The sequence below is a fragment of the Lethenteron reissneri genome, chromosome 57 (assembly GCF_015708825.2).
Source record: "Lethenteron reissneri isolate LAM-NWPU_2019-01 chromosome 57, ASM1570882v1, whole genome shotgun sequence".
Lineage (NCBI taxonomy): Eukaryota > Metazoa > Chordata > Hyperoartia > Petromyzontiformes > Petromyzontidae > Lethenteron > Lethenteron reissneri.
Window position 1 is genome coordinate 4,749,888 of NC_083835.1, and position 12,910 is coordinate 4,762,797.

At 46.6% G+C, this 12,910-nt stretch overlaps 1 protein-coding gene across 1 annotated transcript; it reads right to left on the reverse strand.

Annotated features, from left to right (window-relative positions):
• Positions 1 to 1,386: 1,386 nt before the first annotated feature.
• LOC133357276 (transcription initiation factor TFIID subunit 9-like) lies at positions 1,387 to 11,149 on the reverse strand. The gene is made up of 7 exons (XM_061575143.1): positions 11,059 to 11,149; positions 10,087 to 10,168; positions 8,666 to 8,802; positions 7,537 to 7,671; positions 6,424 to 6,508; positions 4,499 to 4,609; positions 1,387 to 3,918 (listed from the first exon to the last, which is right to left on the reverse strand). The coding sequence occupies exons 1-7, from the start codon at positions 11,092 to 11,094 to the stop codon at positions 3,695 to 3,697; spliced, it is 810 nt and encodes a 269-aa protein (XP_061431127.1). The 5' UTR covers positions 11,095 to 11,149; the 3' UTR covers positions 1,387 to 3,694.
• Between the last annotated feature and the right edge of the window lie 1,761 nt (positions 11,150 to 12,910).

Sequence of the window (12,910 nt, forward strand, 5' to 3'; positions counted from 1 at the left end):
ATAGCAACATGCTACAACCCAACAAGCCTGTAATATGGATGCTGTGCTTGGTAGTCACCCATCCAGGTACTATCCAGCCTTACGCTTGCTTAGCTTCTAATATTTGATGGGATCAGGTGCACTCTAGGTAATTTGGTAACACATTCCTGCGGAGGGAGCTGGTAGGAACGTTGGGTTGCTCGGTCAATGGCCAGGGTCAACGGCGGCGTGGTGTATTCCGCAAATATGCCCGACTGAGGGCGGGCACAAGCCGGCATGAGTAGGTTAAACGTTGAGTTTTATAAGGGCACCACGGGGTGACCAGCCCCACCCAGCCCCTCCCTCCCCTCCCCACCCAGCCCCTCCCTGCACGACGGACGGACATAATAATCCCGTGGGCTGGTGGAACCAGGAGGTTCCTACCAGTAACAGGCCATATATACGTTCTATACAATAAAAAAATATATGTAAAAACACCAGTTTATAAATATTAAATGTCAATACAAATGACTGTACACAACTACTTATGAGTGGGATGGTTTGCCCTATGAACTGGCTTCCACCATAAGAATGGAATTTTCATCACTTTTCAGAGCCACCTCTGCAGATGAGCATTCCCCCACTGCCCATTAAACAGAGGCAGCTGCTTGATTAGGGGATGGCATTGTTTATAGTCGATAATTTCTAAAACTTACCTAATGTATTTTTTTAGGAGTAAATGTGCCACGGCTTTTTCAGGGCTTGTTCAAATGAGAGAAGAAGAAAACAAGTATAACCCGTAAAAACAGTAAAAAAGTTATCACTAAATCCTTTATATGCGTGGTGGCTAGAGTCCTCTTGTCCTCTGGCTTGTCCTAAAAAGTGTAACATTTTGGAACTTTTTTTCACGAACATTAATTGTCTCGCACAACGAGTCTGTGTGGAAAATGTCAGCTCGATTGGATCACGGGAAGTGGGTTAAAAAACGACCAAAAGATTTGCACGGTCGTAAGCAAGCAAGTGAACTTAATATAAAGGATTTAAAAAATTAACCCGTAAAAACAAAGTTTTTCACTCTAAATCCTTTATATGCGTGGCGGCTAGAGTCCTCTCGTCCTCTGGCTTGAGATGGCTGCCACCTATGGGTCAGATGATTGTCTGCCAGCATTAAGCAATTGGTAATTAAATATTTTAAAAAAATTCCCTAAACAGTGTCAAATTTTGGAAAAAAAATTTCACGAAAATTAATTGTCACGCACAACGAGTCTGTGTGGAAAATGTCAGCTCAATTGGATCACGGGAAGTGTGTTTAAAAACGACCGAAAGATTTGCACGGTCATAAGCAAGCAAGCAAGTGAACTTAATATAAAGGATTTAAAATTCGCCCTGCATGAGCCTGTTGGTGAAATTGGGCATTCGACGAGTCTGTCAAAACGGAATCATGTTTTTAATGTGTGCATTCCATGACAAGTGTCATACATGTTTAGATCTTATTTACACAAACATATCATGACGGTATATTTTTCAGAACAAACTATCGTTCTTAAAAAAAAAAGTGAAAAAACCATAAACGAAAACCCCCTTGTGTCCTTTAAATACTTGAGTGTTATCTCGGGCTGTAGAATGTTTCAGACATGAGCAACACGAAACTTTAAAGTCTGACAACATGGCAACAGCTGACCCTCCCCTAGAGCCAGTGCTCTTATTGGTCCGTTTGTAAAAAAAATTATACATTGCTGCAGTGACATCTATCGTACAATTTTTAAAGTCACCTTTTTTAGATATATATTTTTTACTTCCAAGCTTTCGTCATACACAATCTGACACACACACAGGCTAGCTATCTTCAAAAAGAGTTATTTGCTATTCGGGCCATCTTCCTTGAGAATTCAATTTTAAATTAACGTTGGAACATGTTTTCCATTCTCACAACAAATAAACGATCCAAACGGTGTCATAATTCTACCACTACCATTCGTCATGTACTGCGCCCTTCCCGTGCACCACATCTCGGGGGCACGTCTTGCAAACTGCAGGGTAAGATTATAAACACCCAGCAGTGTTGCGAAACCCACAACAGAAACTTGAGTTTCCATGGGAAAGCCAACTTGAGTCGACTCAAAACTGGTCGCAGTTGGAGAAATTTCTTTCGAACTCGAGCTGAAGGACAACTTGAGTCGGCTGACACATTGGCATTTCCACAAGTTGCTCCTGTTATCACACGAGTTGGGCACATCCCAGAGGTCGCAACCGGGTACCCGATACCCGTACCCTACCCGATACCCGGCTACCCGTACCCGGCTGGGTACGGGTACCCATTTGCGACCCTGGTGCGGCCGGGTACGGATAAGGAATCAAAACCCGTTTGCGACGTCTGGCACATCCTTGCTAGAAACGGGTCCTCGTGAGACTTTCCCCAAGAAATACCCGAATCGAATATCACAACTTCATTGCCAACAAAAAATGGAACGTCGCGATACGCAACTTGTAACGGTAAAACCAAACGCTATCGCCATTCACTGCCATTTCGCTTGCACTGTGGACTGCTGATGTGTTTTCCGCTCGGCCAGAAAGTTCGACGTAGGGAAACCCGTGCCGGTCAGTGAATCGAAAATCGGCTCAGGGAAAATGTTGGGTTGTATCTTGAATTCACGGCCATCTAGAAATTTGTCAACGCGCTGCTTGCAGCGGCAACTCGAATTCAAACTTGAGTTCAGCGTCTCGTGAAAACTCGATACAGGAGTGTAGGCGCACCTGAAAGAAAGTGCAAGACCACAAACCAAAACATGGGTACTCGGAGGCCAGTAGTTTGGCAGTACAGTAAGTAGGTAGGTTTTTTCTCCAGACATCTGGAATTCTCCAAAATGACAAAATAAAAGTCAAACATACCAAGCAATATCACCATTAATTAAAGAAGGCTTCCTGAATAAAGAGCATTATTATCCATATTGGATACATTTTTCATTGAAAGGTGATGCCAATACAAATTGTATTGCCAATACAATTTTGTATTGGCATCATCCAGTTGGCAAATTGGACAAGGTGTGTGGGCAACTGTGATAGGTGGGTGGGTGAATGAGAGTGCAGCTGGAGAAGCGGGCAAGGGTACAGATGGGCGAGCGGGCAGATGGAACAGAAGTTGGGCATGGAATCATTTGCCCCTGCCTGTAAATCGTAATAATTCAGGACCACAACACGATACAAGAGAACGCAGCATTTAGTTTCGTTTGCATTATCTGCCTCATACGCCGTCTCGTACGATCCGTGAAACTCAACGTAACGGCATCGTTTGCGTGTGATTTGCAAAACATTGTTCAGTGATCGATCGTGGCACGCACCATTGGATGCACGCCTGCTGAGAATAAGAATCAATTTTAACCGCCAAGACCGTTACATGCCGAACACGTGGGGTAAGCGGTCGGGCTAGGTGAAGGGGTCGGCAACCAAAACACGGAGAGCCATTTTTTTCGAATATTATACAAAACTCAATATTTCAAGAGCCGCAATGCATGTGAATACATTCATACATTATGTCACAGAGCAGCCTCTAAAGAGCTGCATTCGGCTCCCCTGGGCTAGTGAGTGGGTGTGCAATTGCGTTGGCGGGTAGGTTAAGTGGATGGGTGGGGCAAGCGGGTGAATGGGGTTGTGCGAGAGGGGGTGTGAGACTGGTGGAAGATCTGTGTGGGCCGGTAGGCAAGTTGAGCGTTTGCGTGTCGGCATCGACGTCGGCGCTTCACGCGTTATCGTAGTCGTCGTCGTCATCCTCGTGCTTGCGCTTGAGAGGGTTCGTGTCCGAGCTGCCCGCCTGCTGCTGCTGCTGCTGCTGCGACGGCTGCAGAGGGGAGTGCGTGAATGAGGCGCCGGCGCTGCTGGTAGTGATCAGGATGTTCTTGCCGGCCGCCACGAGCGACGGCGCGTTGATGAGCACGCTCTGCACCGCCGTGCTGATCGGAGTGGCTGGACACACCGGGAGAGAGAGAATAACATTTGTGAAATCTCAAAACGTGTCGATATGGATTGTAAGTTATGATTTTTTTTGTTTTCCTACATTGGTACTGTTGGAATGCAATTTCAAACATTTAGGGGGATCTCAAAGAATTACCCAACAACCGAATGAGGATCACTTTTACAACAACTCGTGCAAAAGAAAGGTGCAGAGATGAGACGATGGTGAGCAAGTTTGTCATTGGGATTATGGAATGAGGAAGGTGAACATCTCAAGTTCAAGTTCATTTATTAGGTATAGCCCCGTGAGCCATTCGGCTCTTGAATCGGGTGCAACCGCAACAAACAAAAAACAAACATCTTAAAGTGAATATGTGACTAAGCGTAAACAGAAAATCCAAGAAAAGACAGCAAAATATTGCTGCATTCACAGCCAGCGAAGCCACGAAAATAATGAACGTATTTTCCGAATAAGACGGACTCTAGGGAAATAATCCGTGGAGGGAGGCCCAAAAGGCCGTTTCCCTTGGTGTTTTTGGATGAACTTCTGGAGTGCGTTGATGAGCGGCGAGCGGGCGGGAGCTGAGCTCACATGGCTTGAGCGTGCTGGGCGTCGAAGGCAGCTGCAGCGTAATCCGCTGGCCGATGGAGACCGATGTGCCCACCTTGGTCGTCCCGGCCACACCCTGGGAGCTGCTGGCTCCTGTCAGAACAACAACAACAAACAACCCAGCATATGATAAGTGGTTTTTTACCCTTCTATCTGGCAACAAAACTGACACTTTTTTTACAAGGAGTCATGTTTACATAGTCCACAATACCTGCAGTCATAATGCAAACAAAAACATAACTCTGATAATGTATGCACTGTCCTTGAAGTTGATTGGTCCACACCCGAGACAGCTTTCCTTAGAGCCTAGTCTCACATGGTGTTGGACCAGATGACGCCAAAAGGCAACCCATGTGAGACTAGGCTCTAAGGAAAGCTGTCTCGGGTGTGCACCAATCAACTTCAAGGACAGTGCACATTATCAGAGTTATGTTTTTGTTTGCATTATGACTGCAGGTATTGTGGTCAATGCAAACATGACTCCTTGTAAAAAAGGTGTCAGTTTGGTTGCCAGATAGAAGGGTAAAAAACCACTTATCATATTTTTACTGGCAAATGAGGTTCCAATGGAACCCAACATATGTTCGCGATACAAATAACATCACAAGCTATACGTGGGATATAATCGGTGTTTCATGAAAATAATCGGGTTTTGTTGAGAAAGCAGATATACCAGGGCATCCCACCCCGGAATTAACCCGGGACTTCGAGGATACGCTACTCACATGAATGGTGTGTCCTCAAAGCTCCCCGAACTGCATCGGCTTTCGGTTGCCGAACGAATAGATTATAAGATCGCACTCATTACACACAAAGTGCTTGCCACAAATGCACCAAAATACCTCGCTGATGTCAAGGACCATAAACCATCAAGCAAACTACGGTCATTCTGGCAGCGACTTTCGGCTAGCCATCGAACAAAAACGGGTCACCGCATTGCGCGCTTTCAGATGGGTTTCTGCGGCCGTCTGGAACACTCTTCCGATATTAGGAAGCCACTGGAGCTATGCACTTTTAAATCTATATTGAAAAGTAATTTCTTAAAAACTGCTTTTTGTGTTTAGTTTGTTGTCCTTCCCCCACACATGGCTACGTACGGTGCGAAAGAGTTCAACATATTTATACATACATGAATGGCTCGGCAGGATTTTATATTGTAGAGTGGGGCATGTTGTTGTACCTGGGTAGGTGTATAAATGTATGTGGCTAGGTGTAGATCGGGACACATTCTCATCGGTGAGCTCCTCCGGCAGGCAAGGCTGCATTGGCTGGGTCATGTAGCCCGCATGCCCAGCCACCGCATGCCCAAACAGCTTTTGTTCAGCCGTATAGAGGGGGCTAAACGGGCACGGCACGGCTTCAAGAAGAGATCGAGTGATGTGGTACGAGAGGACATGGAGCTGAGTGGACTCACCTAAAATTAGTACCAGCGGTGTCAAGATCGGCCTCTGTGGAGGAGGCTCGTAAAGGACACTACTGGGCAGTTGGAGGCAGTTGCCCTCCAACAACAACGGAGGACAGAGGAGAGACGCTCACAACAACGAGCGGAGCCCCGGATGGTTAAAACACAGCAAGCTGGCACAGTAGGCACGCGGGTGGTACATCGGCCAGTCATCCCACCTGGGTCTGTCCAGTGGACCTGCCTCCCAGCCTTTGACACATCACGTGGCCTCGGAGTGCACCTAGCCTGGCACGAGCACCATGGTGACGTCACCGCCACTTAGTGACGAATGGCGGTTGTTGTTGTAGGTGGGTGTGGGAGTATGCGAGTAGGTGTGGGTACATGTGCCTTGACACTGCCTTTATAAGTGCTCGCGAACAGCACTTGCTCCAACGACCTGTGCAGGCTATATGGGGGGATCTTTTATCTTTGTAGGTGTGGGTATTTGACTCCTGCGACGTTTTACCCATGGTTGGAGTGGCTGGGCGGCTGGTCACGCTCGTGCCCACACTCAGCCGAGGGATGGTGATTCTTCCGGCGGGCGGCTGAGACTGCAGTGACGTTGGGGCAAACCAAACAACACAAGGTCAACGGGAACTTTATGTCAGCCGGTCCACCAGCCAAAATCAAGACCTGCTTGGCTCTGGCTACAGGCAGCAATTGTCACATGACGCCTTGTTCATGCTGCTAAGTATTTAGTGCACAATTCGTTGTATTGCCATTTGCAATTAATTAACTTAAGGTGTGTACATTTAAATCACAAATGCAACTTGGTGCGATTATAATGTTGACCAGTTTGTTTTTTGTATTTATTTAGCAGGTAAAGCCCATTGAGATATTAGCTCTTTTAGAGAAATGGTATGGCCACACATGATAACTCATCTTAGTGGCCTATGTCACATGTGGGTATTTATAGCAGCAGCCCAATATTAACGAATGTTTCTTAATGTGGAGTGCAAAATCGAAGGATCCGTCAAAAGATCCGCATTACCACACGAACTCCAAATATCGAGGCATCAGGGTAAGGGTAGAACATACAACCTCCTCTGCATATCAGGGCAAGGGAGATAACATTTTGCCACTGCTGCTCCACATATAACTATCAGACGGCCTCATCGGAATAGCAATCACTTTGATAATTGTTTTTTTACCCTTTTAACTGGCAACAAAACTGACACCTTTTTTACAAGGAGTCATGTTTGCATTGACCACAATACCTGTGGTCCGAATGCAAACAAAAAACACACCTCTGATAATGTGTGCACTGTCCTTGAAATTGATTGGTCCACACCCGAGACAGCTTTTCTTAGAGCCTAGTCTCACATGGTGTTGGACCAGATGATGCCAAAAGGCACAAGGACAGTGCATACATTTTCGGAGTTGTGTTTTTTGTTTGCATTCCGACCGCAGGTATTGTGGTCAATGCAAACATGACTCCTTGTAAAAAAAAAAAAACGGTGTCAGTTTTGTTGCCAGAAAAAAGGGTAAAAAAAACAATTATCATATTTTGCTACTGGCAAAGGAGGTTCCAATGGAGCACTCACTTTTCTAAGACAACTTTGGGTGACCCATTCATTACCTTCTTGGAGAGCGACTTGAGCCGGTAGTTGGGTGCAGTCAGGCAGTAGCGGTCAGGAGGCAGGCGTGGGCCCGCGTACGGTTTGATGAGCGGCAGGGGCGTCTGATTTTTCTGCCGCGCAATCTCCAGCAAAAACTGGCACAGACGATGGGAACGCCCCAAAACACCACAGTCATTCTCTGTTGGTTCTCGTTCAATTTTTTTTTTACGTTTCCTAAATATTATCACAATTGTGATATCGGCATCACGTCACGGAACAAAGAATCCACCTGGATCGCTGTCTGAGCAGTGCAATCTTTCGTGATTAGGCTCGTGGAAGCAGACATCATAGAAGTACTTCTGAGATTCCTACAAGTGATCCCTGGTCTACACATTACAAGTGATCTCTGGTCTACACATTATATATCCCTCCACATAAAAACCAACAAGGTTGTAGCATTGGTTCAATGCAAGCATACTCTTGACCGTTTTAGATAATTATTTGATTGTTTTGTGTCAGTTTTATTTATGTACTGGGCTGCCAGACTGAGTTTTAAGCTTTGTTAGTGAGAAAACCATTTATTTTAAATCATGGTCAGGCACTCAATGACAGGACTTTAACAACTACACTGACTTCGTATTCAAATGTATGAGACTGATATCACGCTGATGACACAAGAGTGATACAATTCCATGCTTGATCATATCTTAAAAGTCTTTTTTTCTCTTATTAAATATTGCACTGCAGATTTTTCATCCAGAAGTAGACAGATCCTTGGCCAATTATGATGAAACAGGTGGTGTGGCTAGACTAGAGATTGCTCTGTTGGGCTTTCATTTGTGGCCAGGTAGCTTCTGAAAAGGAAGCTAATAGCTCAGTGGGTTTTACCTGGCAAGATAAAACAGTTTAGTTTTATTTGTATATTTTTTCAAGTGATTAGTTTACCTTTCTTATACTTTGCACTCCTATCGTGTTTTTGTATTGTTTGTTGTTGTAGCGTTCTGACCTGCCCCTCCTGGACATCTGTGAAAAAAGCTTTATAGCTCATCAGATTCCTCCTGTATAAATATTCTGATTTGTTAATCTTGCAGTGGAGAGTTTGTAGCCTGCGGTGATCGCCGAAATGGGCAGCGTGTCCTGTAAGCTCACATCTCTGGGTGGCGGCGAAGTAAAGGAGTGGTCCATGCGACACTGGATTGCCAATTTGATGTCATCCATGTCGATGCTCGTTTTCTTGGCATGTGCGGAATAGACCCTCGCTTCATCCAGAATCCCCGTCACATACCCTGGTGAGAGGTGGACAAGGCACTCGTCAAACAGGCAGCTCGGGCTGCTTTACCCAGTTTACATAATTATAGTTTTCACAGAAATATAAAGGGTGCTTCATAAAAATGTGAACACTTCTGAGAATTTGCAACAATACCACAAGAAATGTGCCTCCAGGCTCTGGAGACCACCTAGAGAAGATTCCTTGTATGTGTTGACAATCATGGCGGACAAGTGGACACTCTTTGACTTTTTGAAGCTATTAACATCACATTTGTTGTCATGTTACAGTGTATTATCCGTTCTTTTTCCATTATAAACAATAGTCCCATGTGTGTGGTAACATTTTTTTGAAGCACACTGTATATATTGCTTGGGTTTGGCCCCAGGATCTAAGTGGTGCTAGTGCAGGGTCATACCTCAGCCAAATGTGACCACTTCCAAAATGCATTATTTGAATCAGTCTCCATTAGGATTCATTTAAATACTGTCCAAATTCAGTTAATTGAAATATTATATCTAGGTATGTTACATATGGGCAGCAGCATAATTACGATTGCTAAATTAAAGTAGACTGGAGAGAAAAAACTTCAAAAATTATTACTCTTGAATCAGTCCTGAATGGTGGAAATTCACGAAATCGGTGGGACTATGAAAGCATTGCATGCTGAGCAGAGGCAGAACTTGAATCTTCCCGAGGAGAGTGGTCCCAATGTTTCAAACTTTTTCTATAGGACTCTACGTTAATAATACACAAATAATGTTAACTGCTCGGGTAAATATCAATATATCGATTTAAGGGTCTAAAGTGTGTGGCAGGAAGGGGGGCAGTAGCCCCCTTCGATCCACCAGATGCCTAGAAAGTAGCATGCACGTGTGTTCACATTGACCTTATGGGATGCCCGTTAACCAAATCACTTTATCCAATCAACGTTTTGCCAGCAGCCGCACGTGATCAGCATTGAAAGTATAAAGTGAAGTTCACTTGCCCTCCCCTAACATCATCGCCGATCGTTTGACTAGAGGACAAAACGAGTCATAAGTGGGAGCCCAACATTGCCGAGCTCAGCGGACTTTTACCTGGTAAGAAACATACACCATTGTTTAGTTTTATTCGTATATTTTCGTAAGCAACGTGTTTACCTTTTCCCTATGACTCTGCACTCCTATCGTGTTTTTCTATTGTTGTTGTCACGTTCTGACCCCGGGCTGGACATTTGTGAAAGAGAGCTTTATATCTTATCGGATTTCCCACCCTCCGTATTCGGATGCTGAGTTGCACGGCAAAGGTAGTCGCCACTCACGGTAGGTGAACTCCAGCATTTGGTTGATGACCCTGGGCTCGTACTCCGTGACGCCCATGTCCTTCAGTATCGCCGCCATGACCTGCCAGACGAGGCCACATGACATTTATAAACAAAAACGTCGAGAAGACGTCGTGCCTCTGTGCGTCACATCATCAATCCTCGAACCGTGTCTGCCCTCATTCATCCACCTCGCTCGCTCCCTGTGGAGCACCAGGCCACAAAAACAAGCCCGTGCCATGCCGACGGTCTTCGGCAGCTTTCTCTGCTTCACCCCCCCCCCCACCAAGACGGCCCCCCGAAACGCCCCCCCCAGACGGCCCCCACGGGTTCCTTTAAGTTGATCTTGAACGTTGTCTGGAGTTAGCACCTCATCATACTTCACCGCGCTGGGTCGGTTGTTCAGGGGAGGGAGGTGCAGTGGCCGATATCATTCGCCGCTCGTGTTTGTTGCCGTGCCCAGGGGGGTAGCACACACGACATTTTTGCTAGGTACACTGTGCTATTGTAGACACCACCCAACCACCCACCCTCCACCAGCATCGGCGTTTCATTATCATTGCAAACGATTTGTAATCCTCGTCGATTAAAAACGCAAGACTTGCTGTACCGTCATTGCCGGCTTCGTGTCTGCGGAGGCCAGGTCACCCCGATGTTAACCATCGGAGCACTCTACGCGCTTGCCCGCGACTTTAAAGTGTATATTTATATACATATACTTTGTTTTGTCCTTTGTAACAACGCCTCAGAATTATTGTCTGCACCCACGCCGACGCTCGGGCCCGAGTTTTACGCGCAGACGCGGAGCCTTTGAATCGCGTCTCGTTCTCGCCTCGGGTATTCCGATTGAACGGGCGGGGGTCCATTTTTTGTTTAGAATATACGGCAAGCGTACGGTGCGGTTTTTTTTTGTTTTCTTAAAGAGTTAAACATTTAAATGCGAATAAAAATTAGTTTCCCCCAATCTCATACTTGCGCATCTTTCGGAGTACTCTTGGGCGCCGCCATCTTGCGACGGGTCTACGTCACCCGGCGGGGCGGGGGGGGCGTGATGACGTCACCGCGGATAGGGAACAGCGGGGGGTGGTGAGGGGGGGCGTGATGACGTCACCGCGAATCGGCAACAGCGGGGGGTGAGGGGGGCGTGATGACGTCACCGCAGATAGGGAACAGAGGGGGGGCGTGATGGCGTCACCGCGGATCGCAACAGCGGGGGGGGTGGCAAGGAGAGGCCCGTGATGACGTCACCGCGGATGGGCAACAGCGGGGGGGGCGTGATGACGTCACCGCGGATCGGTAACAGCAGGGGTTGGTATGGGTGGGCGTGATGACGTCACCGCAGATCGCTAACAGCGGGGTGGTGGTGGTGAGGGGGGGGCGCGTGATGACGTCACCGCGCATCGGCAACAGCGGAGGGGGTAATTACGTCACCGCAGATCGGCAACCGCGGGGGGATGACGTCACATTTCGAAGATGTCTGTTTCGTCAGTGGATGCCCGTCAACCCATCACGGTTTACCGCGTATTCTTGTACAAGGGGAAATGTAGTTTTTGGGTCCATACGGCGTACAGCCGTTTCAATGCGGGCAACGACAAAAAACATGTTTTGTCTATTTGTTTGTGTTTCTCCCTTGTGATGGGACTTTGTAGGATGAACCAGTGGCGGCTCCTGCAAAATCTCTCAGGGGGGGCAAATGTCTGGATGATTGATAAGGATAAGGTCCACCCATGCAATGGATAAATTAACAGCTTAAGCATGTAAAGGCAACTTCACTTCTTTAATATTAATGAAAAATAAAGTGACTCTTACAATACATCTTGTTTGTTTCTATACTCACTATTATTACAATCCACTCAGTTTCTTTTATTAAAGATTCCACTAGGTGGCGACAAATAATATTGTTGGATGCAACGTGCTGACGTATGATGACGTAAGCACGTTAGGGCGAGCCCTCCCGGAAGCCATAGAGAATGCATTGCAGCGCCCCCCGGTCGAAAAAAAACACCTTTGAATGTAAGTCTATGGGGCCACTCGGGGCGATTCTCAGCCGGAGTGAAAGCCCAAAAAGAGGCGGTACTCCACAGAACGTGACATGACGCTGATTGGACTATATGCAGAGGCACAGTGACGGCTAGCGTGACTCTGTGGTTGAATGACATTGGTGGTGCGTCGCCCAATCGCCCTAATGAAGAAGCCGCCTCTGGGATGAACGTTGAGATTTGTAAGGGTCACGGGGTGACCGATAAGGTCTGAATTTGCCACTGGTTCTTCATGTTCTGCAGATGTAGATGCCACTGGTTCTTCATGTTCTGCAGATGTAGATGCCACTGGTTCTTCATGTTCTGCAGATGTAGATGCCACTGGTTCTTCACGTTCTGTAGATGCCACTGGTTCTTCACGTTCTGCAGATGTAGATGCCACTGGTTCTTCATGTTCTGTCGATGCCACTGGTTCTTCGTGTTCTGCAGATGTAGATTCCACTGGTTCTTCACGTTCTGCAGATGTAGATGCCACTGGTTCTTCATGTTCTACAGATGTAGATGCCACTGGTTCTTCACGTTCTGCAGATGTAGATGCCACTGGTTCTTCACGTTCTGCAGATGTAGATGCCACTGGTTCTTCACGTTCTGCAGATGTAGATGCCACTGGTTCTTCACGTTCTGCAGATGTAGATGCCACTGGTTCTTCACGTTCTGCAGATGTAGATGCCACTGGTTCTTCACGTTCTGCAGATGTAGATGCCACTGGTTCTTCGCGTTCTGCAGATGTAGATGCCACTGGTTCTTCACGTTCTGCAGATGTAGATGCCACTGGTTCTTCACGT